The 22,261-nt window shown below is 44.1% G+C and overlaps 1 protein-coding gene across 10 annotated transcripts in view; it reads left to right on the top strand.

The window, feature by feature from the left end:
* NPHP4 (nephrocystin 4) overlaps positions 1 to 22,261 on the top strand; it is a 100,534-nt gene that overhangs the window by 5,675 nt on the left and 72,598 nt on the right. For 5 of the 10 annotated variants that reach the window (XM_073316232.1, XM_073316236.1, XM_073316235.1 and 2 more), the window contains exons 4-7: positions 3,477 to 3,629; positions 12,515 to 12,687; positions 13,827 to 13,891; positions 17,816 to 17,971. In XM_073316232.1, coding sequence (XP_073172333.1) covers positions 3,477 to 3,629; positions 12,515 to 12,687; positions 13,827 to 13,891; positions 17,816 to 17,971 — 547 coding nt within the window. Of the gene's footprint in view, positions 1 to 3,476; positions 3,630 to 12,514; positions 12,688 to 13,826; positions 13,939 to 17,815; positions 17,972 to 22,261 lie in introns of those variants that run through there. The other 5 variants (XM_073316238.1, XM_073316237.1, XM_073316239.1 and 2 more) reach the window with 4 other exon arrangements.

The raw sequence follows: 22,261 nt of genomic DNA, 5'->3' as shown, positions 1-22,261 counted from the left end.
AGGCTGGATCCAAGAAGTGTGTGGAAGGTCCTTTCACCCTGTCTTCTGCAGACTGGCACAATTTTCCAGGTGCATTCTGTGGCATTTTCACTTTTTCCTGGGTATTAGGTATTGGCCATTCTTGGAGGCAGGTTTCTGGATCTGATCAGGCAAATCCTGTGTTGTCAGCAATGTAAAGTCTCGTGCAAATTAATGTAATTTTTTGGGGGACTTTCGATATGAGAGAACAACTCCTCTCTGACCAACAGTCCAGGATCTTCGGAGTAATATAATTGATTGCAAACACTTACACTCGCACCATGTTAAGGAACAATGGATCTCTCTGGGTGCATCCCTTTGTGGGCTCTAGCCCTTGAAGACACAATCTCATCTCTACACTAATTGAATAACAAAGCTTCAAGAGAAACAAATTCTTAACATGAGTTGTAGGGCAGTTCTATCCCACTTAATTCATAAGAGCAGTTCTTACTCGTTTGAGCTGCTCTGTTGAAGTCAGTGGTACTTTCACCTGAGCAGGGGATGTAGGATGGACACTTCAAAGTGAATGGCCTCATGGTGTGTTTTCTCAGCAAGCGCATCCATATATTTGAGTTCACTGAGCTCAGAAAAGGAACTAAAGTTTTGTTCTCTTTATGTACCTCATGAGAAAAAATGCTCAGACATGCATTTGTATCAATGGATTATAGTTTAGAAAGTCAAACTGTTAAAAAATTCAAGAATCAGTGTTAGCATCACAACAAACTGTGTTTTCTCTCTTGTTCATATGCCATTTGGATTTGGTTAAGACTCAGCTTTCCCCAAGCCAAGAGAAAACACAGGTGGAGAAAACCAGGAGGATTTCAGGTTCTGAAAGGTAGAAGAACTAGTCACAAAAATTTTCTTTGTTATTCTTATCTGCTAATTTGAAGAGAATTTTTGTTCTGGGAGCTGGAAAGTTCAGCTAGGTGGATCTGTAGTGATAGTGGAAATTTTAAGCAGATTTACCACTGTCCTGCCTTTCTGAGGATTTACAAGAGGATTTTAGAACTTGGTTGGTGCATTTTAATGTAGGTTTATATTTTAACCAGTAAATGGAGTTGGAGATCTTGTACTAAGATTCTAATAGAGTAACATTCAGTGGTTTCAGGGACTGGGCCACTAAATAAATAATATCACATTTGGTAATATCTTTCCACTGTCCTTAAGCTGACAGCAATATTGGATGTGAAAGGAGACTGATAGCTAAAAATGCTTAATTTTAACTATGCTAAAAAGATTACCTACTTTTATTGTTAATATTTTTTGATAAGTTCTTGGCCTCAGATTTGTACAGCTCATTGTGTTACTGTGAAGAACAGCTGTTTTGATTCCAGGCCCAAGGTACCACAGGGTGAGATTTCCAAAACCAAGTAAGGGAAGTAGCCACACTTCTAGTAACATTAATGGGAGTTGTGTCCCTGGGTTTAGAGCTGAAAATCTCAGCCAAGTTTCACACGCTGATTTTGAACTCTGATGAGAACTTTCATATCTCTAGGAGACATGTCTGTAGACTAGCAGTTTCCAAACTCTATTCTATTGGTTCATGTACCACATTTCTTAAAAACTTGTTGTGAGGTGAATGGATGGGATGCCAAACTCACATACCATACCACCAATGGTACATGTCCCACAGTTTGGGAACCTCTGCTCTAGACATTCATTGTTTTAACATTTGTTTAACTCCATCACTGTTTTTATTAAATTATTATGCATTTACACAATTTCCAAATATATTTTTAAATCCCTCTGATTTTAAAGAGATTCTCCAGTGCAGGCCTTTTCAGCACTACAGCCACTGTCTTGGTAACAGGAAAAGAATGTATTATTACTCTTTAGCTGTGAGGCATGCTACAGTTATTTGTTCATGATCAATGACAGTAAAATAATCAAACACTGACCTCAGAAGCTCTCAGAAAAAAACCCTTTAAGTAAAATTCACTTTTGAAATTCAAGTCCGAAAGAGGCTCCAGTTCACAGAATAGGTCTTGGAGGGAGCAATTTCAAAACCAGATATTCCCTCCTGCTCCCCAAAAACATCCCCTTGGGAAAACGTCACTTGTGGTCTGTTCTTCACTCTGCAATAAGGGATGGAGCACTGAATAAATTGCTTCATTCCCTCTGAGGCATCTGGCACGGGCCAATGTTAGAAGACAGGACACTGGGCTAGATTGACCATTGATCTGACCCAGTATGGCTGTTCGTACGTTCTTATAAATATAAAGAACTACAAGAGTTTTGGAGAATACTAGTGAGCCAAAAAATTGTGGAACTATTCCAAATAAAATGGTTACTGGTTAAGCATGATAGGTACCCAATATAATTTGTGTTTTTTGGGGATGAGGAGAGGGGAGTTTAAAATCATTCAACAATTTTTTGTATGATTTTATTTAACTCTGTGGATTGTTTGCAAAGTTTTCTGTGATGACTTGATTCACTTGCTGTATAAACTTTCTTGGTTAATTATAATTAACCAGAAAAACCATATGGTATTGTTTCTATTCCATGACTGGATGAGCATCCAAGCACTTCTGACATGAATACTCACAAATCCAGTTTTGAGATTTGTATTCTGTAAAATTTTGTGCCAGTAAAACTGGATCACGACTTCTCCTTTTTAAAATCCCTGCTTAAAACGTATTTCTGCTGTGATGTCCCAAGGCCAGATCACTCCCATCTGGCATTTTGGTTAGGCAAATGATCAGCTGTGACTCCTGCTCAACTCTTAATTTTCGTATCTCAGCCTCCTATTCATCTGCACTGTACTTGTCTGCCTGCCATGTAGATTGGAAGTAATCTGGGGAAGGATCAGTCATTATTATATGTCAGTACTGTACCCAGCACATTGGGACCCTTATCATTGATTTGGGTTCCTAGAGGCTATAGTATTACAAATAATAAATCATAACAATAATCAGGAAATGCAGAAGAGACATGAATGTGACTGAATTTTTTTAAATGAGTGCTTCAGTCCAAGTGTCTCTGGAAAATGTTTTACATAATTTGCCCACTACTCACATGTGTTAAACAAGTGGATGCTTAAAATTTACATGCATAAAGGTTTGCTTGCCAGTCTTGGGATTTCTCACTGCTGGGAAAAGAGTCACCTTCTGTTGTAGGATGACCTCAGCATCTGAGTTCATAGCTAGCTATTCCTTGGTGTATCAGTACACAGCATCTTGCAGGGTGAGACGACCGGGCATAGCGAAGCCCTGTTTGTCTGAACGTGAGGGCACATCACTAAGTTGATGGGTTGTACAGTTTGAGCTATTGGACTGTAACGGTCAGAAGAAAATGTCTTTTTTTCTCTCCGTTTTGACTACACTCAGAGTTATCTACTAACTATTGTTTAGAACCATTTTTATAAGATCAAAGTTCTTAATCTGCCAGACACATTTCAATGCTGCTGCAATCAGAAACTCTTAAAGCTCCTACTTAGGGTGTTTATTCTTCTATTCCAGAGAGTGCTAGAAGGCTTGTCAGAGGTTGAATACCAGCTTCGCCTGTCCCTCTTTGACATCACATATCATCATTTCTTTGGGAGAACATGGAAAAGTACCACAAGACCTCTCAAAGTTGTGCCAGGACAGCCAAGCAAAGTGGTTTTCAATGAGGTAGGACAAGAGCAGAGAACACAGCTCATCTGAGAATGCTAACACCCAGTGAGTGGACAGGGAGATTTTCCTGGATGAACATAGGTATTTTGCTATATGAGATGCACAGTGTTTCAGCCATAAGGCAAGCAAAGAGTAACCCACTCAGCACAGCTCCAGCAATCGCTGTAAGTGCGGCATGACCCTCCAACAGGGCTTGTCTGCTTACTACAGGAGTGTGATTTCTAAAGCGTGCTGATGTGTTGTGCTGGAATTGATCTGTGTAGATCCTGCTGGTGTGTGCTAAATGTTCCATAGTGCACTTTAAACGGAGAGCTGTAACAGCACTATGCAAAATAGAAATCACAGCTCTAGTGCATGTGACTCCGCTGAATAGACAAGACCTAATTCTTGCAAAGCGGAGATGCCCTTTTGGTTCACATGGTGGAATCTGTTTGCACGTCCGGTACTGTGATGTGCAGGCTGCCTCACCAAGAGATCTGGCGCTGTGCTGGTCACATTGGACAGAGGCCAGTGTGGGTACAATCGCTTTGCAAGAGCAGCCATGTGTTTCACAGAGTGAGCCTGACGTTGCTGTCCTGAGCTGGTTTATTTGCACATTAATATAGACAGACAAAAGAGAACGGGGAGCCCGTTCAGTTACAGTCCATCTGTATCTATGGAAATCTACTGTTTGCTGAATACCCGGAGTTGCAACAGCTGGACACTTTTTAGCATTAACAAGAGTCAAGTGAACATGGAGATAAATACATGACATACAAGTGATGTAAAGAATTCAGAGACACAGGCATCTGGCCCATTTCATACTGTAGATAAAATACCATGCATACCAATGGACCTGCATAAATAATGATTAATAACGATGTATCCACGGCTCTTATGCTCCTGAATGTCAGAATATAAAGGGTTCTTTTTCTGTCATAAATCATGCGGACATCGCCTGATATTGTAACCTCAAAGAGCTCCTCTAAATAGTAACATAAATCTGATGGATGCTCTTGAGACTGTAATGCAAGAGCTCTTCTTTACTTCAGAACATAAACCCCGCAAGTTTTTACAGATACTGTAATAAACTGTTAATCACCTGCTTCATCCTTCTGTACATCCTTAGCTTTCTCCGCATGTGCAGGAGCTTCTGCCAGCTGCGCACAGCTCTTGCCGCCTTGACTTTATATAAAGAAAGGACAAGAAAGATGGAATTGTTAAAGATTTGCCAAACACTCAACCTTCCATGGTTTGTGTATATGAAGTGCGGGAGCCACCCAGGTCAGAGGCAAGGCTTGTACATCCATTTTTGTAACCGTTTGTATCTTTGCCATTCATAATTTGACATGCCTTGGCTGTGTCTCCTGTTCATAAGAACTTAAGAATATAAGAACGGCCATAATGGGTCAGACCAATGGTCCATCTTGCCCCGTGTCCTGTCTCCAGACAGTGGCCAGTGCCAGATGCTTCAGAGGGAGTGAGCAGAACTGGGCAACTTATCTAGTTATCCATCTCCTGTCATCCAGTCCCAGCTTCTGGCAATCACAGGCTAGGGACACTCGGAGCATGAGGCTGCATCCCTGACCATCTTGGGTAGTAGCCATCAATGGATCTATCCTCCATGAATTTACCTAATTTTCTTTTAATCCAGTTATACTTTTGGCCTTCACAACATCACCTGGCAACAAGTTCCACAGCTTGCCTGTGCGTTGTGTGGAAAAGTACTTCCTTGTGTATTATAAACCTGCTGCCTATTCATTTCATTGGGTGACCACTGGTTCTTCTGTTATGTGAAGGGATAAATAATAGTTCCCTATTCACTTTCTTCACACCAGTCATGATTTTATGGACCCCCCAGAGTCATCTCTTTTCTAAGATGAACAGTCCCAAACTTTTAAATCTCTCCTCACATGGTTTCCCCTTTGGTCCCAGCTGCTTCTAATAATTTTTCTTTCCCCTGTCTGGATCTTTTCTGTTTTTTTCTGTGCTTCTTTTGAAATGAAACAACCTGGTTGAATTTTATCTGCTCTCACAGTTAATCCTAGAAACTACACATGCTGCTATTTGCATAGACCAGAGAACTTCTCCATTTCAGTGCAAGGTTCTTGATCAAAACCTCACTTTAAATACACAAAGAAGGAATTTTTTAACAAGTATAAGCTATTTTCTGACCAGGGGGGAAAGCTCAGTGGTTTGAGCATTGGCCTGCTAAACCCAGGGTTGTGCGTTCAATCCTTGAGGGGGGCCATTTAGGGTTCTGGGGCAAAAATTGGGGAATTGGTCCTGCTTTGAGCAGGGGGTTGGACTAGATGGCCTCCTGAGGTACCTTCCAACCCTGATATTCTATATCCAGCCTCAATCGATGCAAAAGTGCTTCCATCCCCCATGGTGTCCTGAGGTTACTGACCAAACAAATGCTTTCCTGGAACAGTGCAGTTCAGAGCAACAGCTGTTTTTTGTGGAGACATTTACCGAAATAGCTTAAAAGTAAAATTATTAGTTAGTCATATAACAATGTGACTGTTTTGATTTACATATTTTAATAATGTGACTATTTTGTATTTTCTGTTATGAAATGGGACTGTTTCTGGTAATCTTCTTGGTCCAGGGATAATATCCTATAAGGAGGCACCACTCCACAGTGTAGGGTACATATATACAGAGTGGATAAAGATGGGTTGGGTCAGATTATTTTTAAATAATAGTGGGGAGAACACTAGAAAATATATGGCAAAATCCTTTCCTTGATTTTAGATGGGATGTAATCAATCTTCTTGCTGCTAATTTCTGTGACTCAGTCATGCACATTTAATATCTGTTGCAATCCCGCTGAAACCAAGTCTTTGTTATCCTGGAAATTTGCTTTTCAGAGGTGCTGATCCCACACAGCTGTAGCTACAAAGGCAGCGGGAGCTCTGGATGCTCAGCACTTGTGAAAACCAGGCCCTAATTGTTTGCAGATTCTGGTGTCTTCTGTCATGCATATTTTCCCTATTCAAGCTTCTGTGGGGCTGTTAATTTTTCACCATTTGGATGCCTTTCATTCTTCTCCTAAATATGCGCTCACTCATATCTTTTTATATATCTAGAACAATAACAATTCTTACCAATGAAGTATTGGAGATGGCTGTGATTTGTCTCAGATGTCTCATTAGGATGCAATTATGTCTCTATTATGTTAAATCAATTTGAATTTCAATGCAAAACCCAGGCTTTTTGTTAATCCCGGTATTGGGTAATGGGCTTAGTTAATGATGAGAGAGACAAAGTGGGCGAGGTAATATCTTTTATTGGACCTCGCCCACCTTTTCTCTCTATATCCTGGGACCAACAGGGCTACACAACAACAACACTGCATAGTTAACAATTTCCAGTGTCGTCTTGTGTTATGTTAGAGATCAGACAGCAGAGGGCAGTGGTACTCTAGGAACGAAAATGAATTAGAACGTAAATTAACAACATCCTTCAAGCACAGCAGTTTCCTCTCATTACCTTGACATTTGTAATTCATAAAACCAGGGTTTTTTACAAGTTTAATCAACTACAGAGAATTTTTCCCCACTTATGTGTTAGATAAAAACTTGGAAATTTCCTTAGGGCAGACTTTTAGAGACACAACTGCCATAACAACCTGAGCGTCTGACTCCGAGTAATTGTCATGTTTGTACAAACATGAAAGCCAAGGAGAAGATACACCTGTCTGTTATGGGCATGGATCTGAGTTGAGATCTCTGAGATGAGATTTGGTGTCCTTTTCCCTGATGTGGCTAATTATGTTTGTTTTCCAGTTCTAATGGTAAATATTGCCAAATTTTGCATAAATTAAAGATGCTAATTTTCTTTATTTAAAAGAGTGTTTCAGCAGCATTAGCTTTAGTTGTGTTATTGGCATAGACGTTACTTCCCAGGCTGTTTGAATAATCAATCAATTAATGTCTTGATTTTTTTTTAAATTAAAAAATGAACCAGTAAGGCAAACATAATGCAATGCATAGAGATAAACACAAACATTTCATGCACTAGCAGATTTGGGGTACATTTTCTCTTAGTTTACAGCGTTCAGGTGTTTACAAAGTTGCATTTATGAATTCTAGGTCAGTATGTGTGTGCGCTTTATACAATTAATGAATTAAATTTTAGGACCCTCCTTATATTAGAGTGCTGGATTTCACAAACATAAAGTTGCATAAAAATTATTATTTTGCATTTGAGTTTTCCCCAAAGCATTAAATAAACTATATTACACATTCTACATACTTTACAGTATGTACTTATAAATGATATGTGAGCTCTTACATTGTTAGAATAACCTACATTAAACCACAGTAGGAAATACTAAGTAGATGCCATGTGACCTAGTTAACATCATAGCAAACACCTTACATTTCTGAATTACCTGACTTTTAAGTGCTTGATTTCATAATTTCATGTTGCATTAATGTCTCATTGATTCAGTTAATGTTGCATTTAATTTCCCAGGTCTTTAAGCAGGGAAAAAAGGACAAATCTGGCCTAGGGCTATTCTCCATCCCATGGTTTACATACTTTTATGTGCATCCGGATTTGGGGAAGAAGGCTAGAAAGTCACTGACGGTAACATTGAAGTTGTGGGCCTGGGGGGAGGGGCGGAGCTGTCAGCGGTGATAAAGGCAGGAAAAGAGGAGTGCGTTTTAGAGGAAAGATGGAGCAGATCCTCACCTAGAGTAAATTGTTGTAACCCCAGTGACACCGGTGGAGCTCTGACAATTTATACCAGCCGAGGATCTGCCGCAAGGAGTTCCGATGACATAAGGGCGTGACTCCATCCCAGGGGTAACTCCACTGGCTGCAAGAGATTTACCCTCAGGGTTAACTTCCTCTGTTATGGGTAGGGCCATACAGTTCCAGTGACCTCAAGAGAATTGTGGGTGGGTGCAGGGGCCACCTTATCCTGTTCTCTCTCCTGTACCAGGAGTGGGATCCACACCAGCATAGAGCCAGGAGAGCCTGGATTGGCTGGAAGGGGGGAAGCTGGGGGCAGATCTGTCTGTCATCACATGAAAGTGGTAGCTGACATCATGATAAGTGGATGAGGGTACCTAAGGGGCAAGAGCAGGGGGGTAGAAGGAGGGAGCCTAGGTGAGAAACCGGTGAGAGGAGGAGTTGTTGGAGATCCTAAAGACGTGACTATTGAGGCAGGAGGAGATGCAGAGAAGTTGAGGGGTCTAAGGAGTCACTATCCTCCTGTGAATTCCAATGTGCGGTCTTTGTCCAGTTGCAGAATAGAGAGTCCATTCTTGAACACAGCTCTCTCATCCTGAGACCTTCAGTTTTGGGCTGCCCTTTGGTGCCTTGACCCCTCTCCTCGCTGCATTTAACAGCTGTGAATCTGCAGGCTGAGGAGAGTCCTAGTTCAATGCCTACTCATCCCTTCTGATGTCTGGGGGGTGGGGAGGAGGGCATTCTAAAGGAGGGGAAGAAAATGGAGGTTGTTTGGGAAGCTGAGCAAGTTGCCCATTGCCTTTAGCAGCCGCTGGGACTTTGCTCTTGTGTAGCACTCTGGATATTGGTCTGGTCTCCTGCTGAAGAGAAATCTCCATGGTGCATTTCACTGCCATCAGGAGCAGCTTCAGTGTGTGTTGGGGTTTTTTGTAAGCTGTACTGAAGTGGACGCCTGGGAGAAAGAGCAAGGCTGAGATGTAGGAGCAAAGGAGTGTTGCAAAACAAACAATAGGAAAGGGAAATGCTGCTCTGCTGTGGACATAGGGTTCAATATGTCACTAGGTTATTTTGATACTGTTTGCCTTGGAAAGATGCTATTTGCTTCTTAAATTGCATATTTATTCACAAACAGGAGCAGGGCTAATGATTCATACAAGGTGAGGTGAGGTGAGCTAACACCTGGCATTCAAGAGGTCATAAACATCTACAAGTTAGCTGAAGATTTCTGAATGTCTCAGAGAAAGCATGTCATCTGGTGCATACTTTAGATTATGCTAGTCCTGATGAAAATTGAAAGCCTGGTATGAGTGCTAAATAACGTGTGTGTGTGTGTAAGATGAAAGCATTAGAATAGAGTGTGTTTAAATACCGTAATTTATAAATCTGTTTACCCCATCATGGAGTGTAACAGTCAAAGACAGATAAGCAATGATGGTGATGTGAATTGAAATATCATCTATTCTGTCACAAGAATTAATGCTTTACAGATAATTTGCTGAGCCTGATATGAAATTTGTATTCATCAGTTAGAATTACGTGATTAGAAAATTCAAATTTCTGAGTTTATTTAAAAAGAAAAGGAGGACTTGTGGACTAACAAATTGGTTAGTCTCGAAGGTGCCACAAGTCCTCCTTTTCTTTTTGTGAATACAGACTAACACGGCTGCTACTCTGAAACCTGAGTTTATTTAATAATTTTCCCCGAGGAGAACTCATCAGCCCTTGTTTATAACTATTGCTAAGCCGTCTCAGTAAACAATTACAATTTTGTTCACCTTCTGGAAGTATATTTTAGCTACAAACAATTAAAGTGCTGGTATAAAGCTGCTCACAAACAAGCCGGTCTTCTGGACGGGGGATACATTTCTGAACTGTGTGAACTACGTGCAGTTCCCGTTGACATTAGAACATAATGCAACGAGGTACAAAATACTTACATACAAATGATGTTTAATTTGTATCTAGAGCAATGGCAGGGGACCTGATCCACAGCCCAGGGAAGTTCAATTGACTTCCACTGTATCAGACCCATTGTGCGCACATTTGTGAATTGTACTAGTTTGATCTCCCCTTCAGGGAGTCAGGGCCCGATTCTCCTATGTACTACTTTTGCTTACAGTGGAGTGACTCCTGATTTACACTGGAATAAACAAAAGGAGAATCAGGCCCTCAGTTCCTACACAGGAAATGCTGAACTTTTGGCTATGTGAGATAATGTCTCCTAACCTTTTCCTCTGGCACAGACTGCCCTCTGGCAATTTATTAACCAGAGAACTGGGCATCGCTTAGTTCTCTACAAGAAAATGCAAAGGGAGAAAAAAAGCGCTCCAGAGAGTTAAAGTGTGATGATCTCAAGGTGACCCCTAATTGGGAAGATTATTGTTACTTTAGAGCAGGGTTTAAGGGAGAGGAGTATGTTAGTAAAACTTTTATTAGCAATAAAGGAGACGATGGTAAACTTAGTTTTATAACCGATCCACTTTAACAGCTTCCTCATTCTTTGCAAGCCAAAACATAATTCTCTCTCGGTCCAGTCACCTGTCAGCAGTTAGTGGTCATTATTTCATCATTTTGCAATAAAAGTTAATCGAATAATGATTTATTTCTCTGGGATGATGTTTTAATGCCTTTCTCTGTTATCCCTTCCTGACGGTCTGTGATTACTGTAGCTGTTTTCTCGGTGACACCATTATAATGACTGTTTAATAGAAGGATTAGCCTGGCTTTCAGTCATGTCACTGGCAGACATCCCCCTTCCCCCTCAACCCCGTACTCTTAGGTCCATATCATACTGTTGATCCTCATGGATAACTCTCTTTCACATCAGCGCAGGTGAAGGTCATGATAGGCCTTAGATTTTTCCAGTCACTTTGCTTTTCTAGCCTAGAGCTCACAATGGTATCTTCAGGTCAATTGAAACCTTTGAACCATACTTTTATGGAGTTTGCAGCTGAAGAATAACTCATCCTTATTGTTTGGGAAAGTGGGCCGCTTTAACAATGCTGTCCATTCTCAGGATTTGTGACATTTACTAGCTTTAGTCCTAAATATCTCAATTTAAGTTGGGGAAATGTAACCTGTAACAGGACAGAGGCAGGGTTGCCCCTAGGTGCCATTCCCATGTGGCATTGCACACACGTTTGCTGAATTCCGTAGGACAGAAGTGTACAAATCACTTCTCCCCAGAACGTATTAGTGCTGGATTGTGTGGACTTGGTGGCGCCATTCTTGGAACCTGCAAGCAGGGCCATTCCTCCAGTTTAGGAGAGTGCTCACCTCAGGGGGGAAATTCGAGCTCTGCTAGGTCTTTGACAGCTGGGAATTCTGTGAAGGCACTTTCATCTGGAATGCTCTCCCCTCTCCCCACTGAGCATGAGCCCTGGCTTCCAGCAGCCCTAATAGCCCCTCCAATGCAGTTAAGGAGTGTAATGAGAAGCTAAATACAAGACTATGTAGAGCTTTTAAAAGTAGAGACCAGAACTCATCTTACCAGCCATGCAGCGTATGGGTGGAGTATGGTGTGATGTGATCCCAGCAGGCTCCTGTCTGTTCAACCAGCTGTAGTTTCTGGACGATCTGCAGAGTCGTTCTCTAGACAGAGCATATTTGCAATAGTCCAGCATCAAGGTGGCCAGATCATGGATCTACACTGGAGAGGTAAAGGCATTCAGAGGCACAGATTGGCTATCCAGTTAAATGAGTGGGTGATAATAGACACTAACAGACTGCAGATTTCTCTTGCAGTCCCAGCTCTTAGGCTAATTCTTCGTAGGAGGGAATTGACCTGACCTGAAGGTTAGATTTTTTTCTTCTTCTTTTTACAGTGGTACCCAAAATGTGCTAGGCATTGCGCAGACATAAGGAGACGAAGTCCCATTGGTAAACCGGCCCCAAGAACTCTACACTTTCTAGTAGGATCCCTTTAAAAAATATTCCCTAGTGATACAGTGTGTGGGAGATGAACGATTACTGTTAGTTACCCTCCCAGACCCCCGGGATCATTTGCAATGGAGCTTCCATCAGTTCCTATTGGAGATTATTCTGCAGACTGCTACATTTCACTGTCTGCCCGTTTTTCTGGCTGTTCATTTTGAATATACCTGGACCTTACTCTCCAACTGTAACATGCATTCAGCTGCTAATAGCTACTCCACCCAGGCCTGAAATCTGCCATGTTCTTTCTCTCCCTCCTCCCCCAGACCATTTATTTTCACACATCTTTAAACCACCCCAGCATCGTCGCAGTGGTGGAAGTGGTGGCTGCGGCCAAGAAGCGAGAAGGGACCCACCAGGATCTGTCTTGTGGGTTTGGAATTCTGCACCTGTTCAGCAGCAAGTCAGGACCAACTGATGTGGCCACAAAGGACGGAGAGTAAGTGTTGCCGGCTGCAAAGGACAGCGAGACTTGCGAGTTGCTGTAGCATTTTATAAGGTGGAATCAGGTTTCTATGGCAACATGGAGTTATTGCTCTCCATTTAGAGAGGAAGGATGGTCCCGTGATTAGGCCACTAGCCTGGGACCTGGAGACCCTGCTTCACCACAGACTGCCTGTGTGAACTTAAGCAAGTCATTTTTTCTCTCTGTCTCTCAGTTTCCCCATCTCTAAAATGGGGATAACTAGAGCATATGAGGATACACTGCTCGTGGGGGGTCATATACATACTTTAAACAGGTTTGGGTTGAGCCTTTTCCACTCTTGGCTACATATATGAAAATTGCATGGACTACAGCTGTCCTGGTGGCTTGTGGCTGGGCCTTTATTCACCTCAGCTGACAGGCCTGAGGTGGCAGGTTGGGTGAGGTCAGCTGCTGGATTTGTAACCCAGCAAGTGATGCCCATGTGTTGTCCTGCATGTGTGCAGAGTTCACAGCCTTGACTCAGCCAAGCCCCCCTTTCCATGGCCAGCGGAAGGTAGCTCTTTCTGCCTTGAAGCTCTTGAAGCCCGGCTGACTGTAAGCTGAGTTTGCTCCTGGGAAGGGGAGCGCGGCCACACCCCACACTTGGGGCATGAAAGACATAAATAACCAAAAATAAAGCAGGTCAGTCGCCCACCGTCCTTGCCAGCCAGGGGAAAGAGGAGACACTCTCCCGCCAGGCCTGCTTCCTCTTCCTCTTCTTCTCTGAACCCTTTCCTGGTGGCTGCTTCACTTTGTCACGTTGACATTGTCAAACTCCCTGTAAATACCCAGTGTAACGCCTGTTGTACACTGGATCCTGCCTACCCACCAGCCATTGCCACTGGGGAAGCTTCTCAAACCAGGGAGGTTTTCAAGGGAATATCTATGTCCACTCTCTGGGGAATCAACCTGAAGCAAAGGACCTGGCTTCTCAATCACCTGCCCTCCTTTGCTACTCAAGGCTCTCAGGAGACCAATCTGCTGGCGGAGAGTTCACGGGACTGGAACAGAGGGTTGCTGTGTATTGATCAACAGAACCATTGTGGGAAATTCACTTTGGAGTATAGCCATCTAAACGGCCATGTTTGGTTTGTGCTCCTCTTTAAATCTAGGCTCAAGCTGTATCATGGGACACCGCGAGCGCTCCTGCACCCCCTCCTCCAGGACCCAATGGAACGTAAGAACATACAGAACTACTTTCTACTTGACTTTCTTCCCGGGCTGGTCAGTAACATGTCTGTGTATTTGTTTACTCAATGTAGCGTTGGCTGTTTTCTGTGTTAGTGTGTCAAGCTTTTGGCTGCTCAGGTTCAGGATTAGCTACCCAAAATGGATCAGAAGAAAAGCCCGGAAGACAAGGGTGCTGGTTGGTTGCTGTGAAATGCCCCTGTGCTGTATGCCAGGCTGTTTGAGGCCAAGGCCAGTTATTGCTTATGGGCAGTGGAGTTGGCAGCACCCCAAGGCTCTTTGTCATAGCTGGGGCTACTGGCAGCCTCAGCAATGTGCTCTGCAACATTAACGGCTGTCGTTCATGCAGGGGCCCATTTCTGGGGCGTAAGGAGAAAAGGGGCTTAATTTCTGCTGCATCGATCAAATCCCGTCCCATGACAGCATGTCCACTGGCTAGGCCCTGATCCCGCAGAGACTTCCACACGGACTCAGTTTAGCACATGTGAGTCATCCTGTTGGCTCTGCTTGATGTGAATAAAGTTAACTGGATGAGAGTCTCTGCAGGATTTTTAAGCTCTTTGGGGCATGGAGTCTGCATTTAGGGTCTTGTAGAGCACCAAGACCATTGTCAGTTCTCAACAAGCAAATAATAGCCTTGACGCATCTGCTGGGGAAGGCAGAATGAGCCCAGAGCACAGTGTATCAAACAATCTGCCCACCAAACCCCACCCAGCCTTTCTCAGTATTTTATAGGTATTTTACATGGCAGTGAGTCTGTATCTAGCTTGATGCATGGCTCTGCCATGCAAATTCACCTCTAGACTGTAAGTTTGCATTTTCTAGTCTGCAATGGAGGATTCCCCAACCATGTCTCCCTCTCACACTTAATCCTGCACCATAGCAGCTCCAGTGGGGCTGACCTACAGAGCTCCTAGATCACCCACGTGTCAGCTATAGGGCAGGAGGAGTTCTCTGAGTGTGCCACATCCAGGAGAATGAGTGAGTGAGCCCAGGAGTTGAATCTCTCTCTCATACCCGGCAGTGGGCAGCCTGCTACAGAGACACTGAGGTGAGCCACCCCACGATTTAAGTTGGAAAGAACCAGACTGAAAACATGGATAGCTAAAGCTAAGCAGAAAGCTGTCGTGAAGGAAGAAGAAGGGATTCTTTTTCCTTTGCCTGGAAAACGGGCTCACAAGCTGTCCTTTCTAGTGCCAAATGTCCTGTCTGAGCTGGAGGAAGACCACCCATCAGCGGTGCCAATAGTTCTGTGTACCACAGAGGTACCTCTAATTCCCACTTCTGTAAGAGAGAGAGCTAGATGACCCTAGCAGAGCTCAGCACTCAGCGAACTGGCTCAGTCAGGCCCAGACTGGATATCTGTACAGGCAGGGAGAGGTGAAAGATGGGCAATGTATGGAAAAAGGTGCCTCTGTGGATACTGGCAAGAAAACCTGACACAGCCGATAAACACAAATGGGCTTCAATTATTGATATATACGTATTGATGGAACACAGCCCACAGAGCAGGAAAAGTGCACTATAAAATATTAAATATAAGAGCAAGCTGCCTTGTAAAGCGTGTAACAAGGACCTTGTCTTTCTGAACATGCCTGGCTCGTCCCTTTGTGCACTGTTTTCCTGAAGGTTGGTGCTGAATTTGCTAATGAACTGTAGCAAAGCTGGGTGGTGGTCGTTTGCCCTGAGAAACCTTCGGGATGTTCCAGAAGCGGAAGCAGGAAGGAGGGTCAGTTGCACTTTCACCAGTTTTGCTTTTAAAGACCATTTTTTCCACAAGCTCTCCAGTGCCCTGTCTCCTTCCACCAGGCTGGTTTCCTGTTTGCAGAGATGAAGGGTCCAATCCAGTGCCCATTCGAGTCAGTGGAAGAATTTGCATTGTATTTCCACTTCCTACTGTGCTAGTCAGACACATGCTTTCTTTTTTCAAATATCAGGGATGCATGGGAGTTTTCAGTAATAGGATAGTAATGATAACAGCGTGACTCCAATATCTGCTGCTAGAAACGGGGGAGAACGTGTACACATAATCAGAGCAGGTTAAACCAGGGGTAATTTTAATTTTGAAAAACCTCGTTTGGTAGGTTTTTATTTTGCGGATTCAAACCTAGGAGGTGTTTGGTTCTTGGTTCATTTAGCTGAACTTACACAGGCTGTCAAAATGTGGGGAGCCAATGTGGATTTGAATACATGGCTATGGTTTTGGCCCACCTCTAAAACTGACCATTCAGAGAAATATACTGAGCAGTTTTAGCAAATTTTGGGTAACTTATTCTACAGCTTGCCCAAAGGAAATGAGCAAGGGGGTGGATTTCAAGTTGCTTTCAAAAGCAAAATGTAACTGAAACAAAACTTCGTAGCTAAGGCTTGGTTGCTGTTCCACAAAGACTTGTCAGATTTGTTTTCCTGAGTTGGAAGCTAGGTAGCATCTTTTGCCCAGGATAGGGGTCTTTGTGAAAGGTCATTTCTAGAAACTGTTTTCTTTCCTAGCAAGGAAAACCATACTCACCGTACTAGCAAACAAAGCAAATACATGTCCACTAATGCAGGGACTGAGCCTCGGTGGTAAGTGGCAGAAATAGGTGCCGTGATTGCCTGGTGATGCTGGTCAATAACCATGTCTGAAAAATGATGAACACTAGTTCAATTGGTTTCAGAGTAACAGCCGTGTTAGTCTGTATTCGCAAAAAGAAAAGGAGGACTTGTGGCACCTTAGAAACTAACCAATTTATTTGAGCATAAGCTTTTGTGAGCTACAGCTCACTTCATCGGATGCATACTGTGACTGCCCACTGGAAAGCTGTCTATGTATTGAAGCCTTCCCCAGAGAAGATGGCTTGTGTTTATTGCCGTCTAAGAGGAATAACCTGCAGGTGAGTATCCAAGTGCTCAGGATCCACCCCCTAGAGGCAGCTGTAGTGTATCACCTCAGAAGGAGTTAGTTTATTTTTTAAAGAAAGCACTCTAGTTTTCCCAGTTTGCGTTGGGGCTGCTGCAATGTTCAGTGGGAGAAGCCCATGAGTAGCAAATACCTCTCAGCAGCTTGAGAGCAGAGACCATTGTTAGACTGCTGAAAGCACTTGGGAGATGCCAGGTATCAGGGTGTGTACCACTGATTCTTGCATTTCAGTTCCTGAGGGGAAACCGAACCTCCACCGAATGAATCGCTCACGATACAAAGATGTGCAGCAGAAAGATAAAAGGGTCGCTCTTCTGAGTGCATGCAGTGAAACAGCAGGAGATGCAGCCAGTTTCACTATTCCCATCTCATGCTGTACTACGAAGAGGGAGCAAAGTTAGCACAAGAAGTTTAGGGAAGTTCAATTAAAAACAAGTCTCCCAGGGAGCCTTTGCCAGCTGTTATGGATTAAGAATTTGCCTTTCACTGTGAACTAAAATGGCACAGACATATCATAATGCTCCCAAGATCAGCTGTCTGCAGGCCCTGTTCTTTTCTGAATGGGACTCAGATGCTGGTCTTTTGAAGATATGTCTAGATGGGGACTTGAATAGAACACACAAGATTAAGAAACAACCTAAACAAGAGCATTTAGTTGCAGTGCTATTGAAGAAGGGATGGATTTTCTTCTTTCTTCTTCACAGCTGAGTGAGAGTAGATCCAAGTAATTTTAAGTTGCTTAATCATAATCTTCCAGAGACTGGGCATTGTTTTCATTTACCCTGAAGTTGCAGTGTGAGGATTTGTAAGCCCAGAACTCTTAACAAAGCTAAGCCTGAAAAGGCTGCATATTCATTTATGAAGAAAACAGACTTTTTAAAAACAGGTTTTACATTGCTGATAAAGTGCGCATGTATTGATACCTTAATTCGATCAGCTTCTCCAACGGGTAGCACCATTATAAGTCTGTCTCTCTGTGTTTTCAGATATTGCATAACGTTTTCCCCTCTTTAGAGAATAAACACATGACGGTGATAGAGAACACTCACCTTCAGTACACCTTAAGGCCACACCCGCCCCTCGAGACCATGTATCACCTCTTCCCTGAGAATATGCTGGTGTCTGGGCTGCAGAAAATTCCTGGTTTGCTGCTAACACATGGAGAAACAAGTAAGGGATCCTTCCATTCTGATTCCTGCATGTGTAATCAGACCACAGGACAGTAAGGTTGGCATAGTATGTACCAAGCTACAGTGCTCGTGAGTTACTCTGGACTTTCCCTGCTTATAGAATTGTGAGCATTTGTATTATTATGGCCTTGGCCTGCCAGATCTGGGGGTTCAGCTGGACTTTATCTTACTGGCAGAGCAAAGCTCTGTGAGCTCTCTGAGACAGGCCCCAGCCTTCTCCACCCATCAGTTATTACCGGAGGGAGATCTGAAACACACGCCAGCCAGTGTGACCATTGTGGGATGGGAAGAGACCGACCGACCTCTGGTCCCCCGATCAGGGAGTGGGCGAGGGGCTGTGGGAATGGAGAGAAGGGAAGGGGATGCTGAAGGGGATTGGGGAGGGATTATTGCAGAACATCTGGTGCCCAGAAAGCACTGCACGGTACAAATGTATTTATTTATAGGGCCTGATTCTCCCAGCCACTGCACTCTCACAAAGTGGGAGCAGCTCCATGAAGGCCAATGGGCTCATGCTGATGTGAGCCAGAGGAGATTCAGACCCACCCATTTTAAGTTTACGCACATCTTCTGTTGCTGGTTTGTGGTCAAACCTGAGCTTCCAAATGCACCAGCTGCTTCTCATTACAACACAAGTAGTGTGCTCCTGCTAAATACACCAGGTACCAGATGTGGGGCACAAGAAATGCCTGGCACGGCCTAGCAGGCAAAGACATACGTTTCCTTGTCACCCAGAGGAATAGTACCTGCGCGGAAGGCAGAAGGGAGACCATGAGGGAAATGTTATAGTTTTCTCCCCCCAGTACTGTTACTTTGAAGGGGAAGCGGAATTGAAAAGTAGGGTCACCGCTGTTAAATAAAGCGGAGTGTTTTCCAGGGGGTCATAATTCAGAGATTCCTGTGTATGGCATATAATGTGCTCATCTGGGTGTTTTCAGTGGGAAGGGATTTCAAGGTGAATGTGGCCTTATCACACAAGCGTTTGCTTTCCTCTGCTAACGCAGTGCATCAATTGCCAAGGCGCCGAATAGATGCAAGCAATGCCTGCAACGCCGAGTGTGTGACGCACTGCTGCTGTTGTAAGTGCCAGTAATTAGGGATTATAAATGAAAAATCTAGCCGTGAAAATGTCATGCTCACCCGCAAAAGAACCACAGCGACCCCTCTTCTGAGAAATAAAGAAAGCAAGCAGGATTTTCACGTAAACTCTCTCTCTCAATGGCCATCTGAGCACGAATCCCTGTGACTCAGCTCTTTGCTGAGGTGCAGCCAGCCTTGTCGACGGCTCATAAAACAACTTGCAGACGAGTCCATTGTGCCTGCTCTTCCACAGCCTGTGTGTTGCCCCCCCCCTCGATTCTCCCCCCCCCCCCCCGGTGGACATTTCCTTGGGTTTCCTGTGGGTTTTAAGCTGAAGGTGGGTTTTTATGGACACGTGGTGTTTTGCTGTTCGGAAAGGCTGCAGCTTTGTGTACACCGTGTTCTACATTTTCATCAATGGTAGCCCCTTTCCAGGAAATGAGGAGGTTAGGGAGAGTTCCCTTGTAAAATGCTAAACTACAGTGCGATTGGGACGCGTTTATTGTCACTAGCGCGTGATAATGAAAGCCTGGACTATCCCTGGGTAAGTCTCTGTGGGATCCCGTCCCGGTCTGCCCCCTCTTCTGTTGGGGGTGGGAGTGCGGTTTGCCAACCTTCCCACAGATAGGCCACAGGATGCAGCCAAACTCCATGAATGCCCCCAGGTACTCTGGGAGGTCGGAGCCATCTGCTCAGAGTCTTGCGTCTCTGCTCCGGGTCTGGCTCAGTGTCGCTTGTGTGCTCCCCCATCAGCATGGCGCTTTTGGACGCTCCTTGCCACTCCAATGCCTGGGCCCCACATGCTGGGGCTCTGCCGTAAAGGTAATACAACCCTGGCCTCTAATTTTTCACCGAGACTCCATTGGGCAGGAGAGTGGGACTGTGTGCAGCCCTATCTCTGCCCTGCCCACTCTCCCCCACCCACCTTCCCCTGTGCATGTGGCCCAGGGCATGGTGCCATATAAGCAGCTGGGCTCGCCTCCTTCCATGTTGGAAGGGGGTTGTGGGTGGAGATCCACATTCATGTGTCCGGGGGAGATAATCTGGGCCAGTTTCAGTCTCTTTGACCTGCCAGTTGTCAGGACAGAGGCTAACGCACCATCAATAAGGGTCACAAATCTAGTTTCTCCTTCTGTTAGTGCCTCTGGAATCTCAGCCGAGAAGGGAGTGGTTGTGACCCAGAGGCATAAACCCACACCAGACAGACAGCACGTGTTCCTGCCAGAATCCTTTTCATGCAACTTCCCTCTGGCTGCAAGGAACATGAGCTCTGCTTTGACTGTGGTAACCAAGCCTGCTAACAAACAGCACGATCAATTATTCATGTCTCACTGGTCCAGTGTATCCGCTGCTGGTAAATAGAGACACTGCAATAACATTTCATAGTTTGCTGATCGAACACTGGACCTGCTCAGCCAATTTTTACGAACTGACATCTGCTTGAGTTGCTGATGTCTGTCTGAGCAAGGCAGAGTCTGTGCTGGTTTTATTGGACCAAGTTATGTTATTTCATTATGAATTATATGGGGAAATCATTGGCAAATAAATAAGACCTGATGGTTTACAGTGTACCTGAGTTCTTCATGAATTTACAACAAGATCTTATGTTTATTGCTACATCTTAAAGCCGTGTCCTTTATTGGCACTTTACCTGGACTGTTGGTCCAAGTGTTGGGAGTGAAGATAGCGCTGATTGTGACTAAATACACATGAGGGGTTGTCGTGCATCCCTTCATCATGGTAATAGTTATGTTAACTAGTGGGACTGTTTAGGTGAGTGAGGATTGCAGAATAGGCCTGTAGGTAAAAGATGTCTTAGATATTAATGTCCGTAGATGTTTAGTTTTCATTTTCCTTTTTAGTTCTCAGTCTGTGCATCTTGCTTTTGTGGATCTGTACTGACAACAAACACAGTTACAGAGCAGAGATGGGCCAGGAGTGATGCGGCACAGAGACCAATTGTTATTGGATGGAAACTGGAACGGGCATTCTATTGAAAGAAATGTACTGTATACCCAGAGAGATCTCCTCCGGGACAAAGGAACTCTCACTAGAGAGGCTGATCACAGTAGGACTGGGAACAGAGCCTTTCAGCAGCCAGCCAGTGCGCTGAGGACTGCCTGCCCCAGGAGCTGAGGATGAAAGTCTGACAGCTTTCAGGGAAAGATTTAAGACCCACCTCTTTGGCATTAGCCTTCCTGAAAAGCCACTGAGAATGGCACAAAAGAAAATAAACCAAACTGATCTGCCTGTTCTTTGAATGGGGGTGGGGGGGAAGGGAAGGTAGAATAACAATAAGAGGATAAGATCAGTCGTGGGAAATTTTTGAGAGAGAAATGGGAGAGCTCAGGTGTCCATGTGGTTCAATCATATGGCTTGATATCATCCTGTGTTACAGCCCATTAATACAGCAAAGTCAAAGAGGCATAAACATAGTTAACAGAATATGCTGTTCAGAAGCCAAAAAAAAGCCCATCAACAGCCTAAACATAGAGCAGCCCCAGACGTAACATCCACACGGCATCAGGTGCCACTTCTGGGAATGAATCATCTGCTAGCATCTGTCTCCTCCACAGAGAGAACAAAGCCACGGGGGTGTGCTGGATAAATCACCTAACTCTGGGCTAATCTCATCCCTAGTGAATCAGCTCTGAAGTCATGGGAACGAGACTAGGGATGAGTTTGTCCTAGTGTGTTTTAAATGTTAGCACAGAGATGGCTAAACGGATCTACAGGAAAAGGGAAAGCAAGTGAAATTGTGGATGTGACGAGAAATGATGATTCTTTGAATGTATGTCACACCTTTCATCAGCGGATTCAAAGCTCTGTACAGATATTAATTAGCTGAGACTCACAGTCTCTCTATGAAATAGGTAAATATCATCCTCATTTTCAGCTGGGTAAATAGAGGCATTAGAGAAGTGAAGTGATAGTGGCAGGGGAAGAATTAGAACCCAGTATTCACAGTCCCCTGCTTTCACCTCTAGATCTATTCCCTCCTTCATCAATGTAGCACATGAAAGCAGTAGAGGAATGGTCCCCCTCCCGCCCCCTCCCCATAGTATTGTTGGAGTCTTCTGGTCAACACGTGTCTTTTGCAGAGACAGCACTTAGCACAGTGTTTGAGACCCCTTGGTGCTACTGCACTGCACATGAATAATAATAACGAAGAGAAGGCACGCCGGAGTAA

Source organism: Lepidochelys kempii, chromosome 18 (genome assembly GCF_965140265.1).
Source record: "Lepidochelys kempii isolate rLepKem1 chromosome 18, rLepKem1.hap2, whole genome shotgun sequence".
Lineage (NCBI taxonomy): Eukaryota > Metazoa > Chordata > Testudines > Cheloniidae > Lepidochelys > Lepidochelys kempii.
This window is presented reverse-complemented; position numbering and strand designations above follow the sequence as displayed.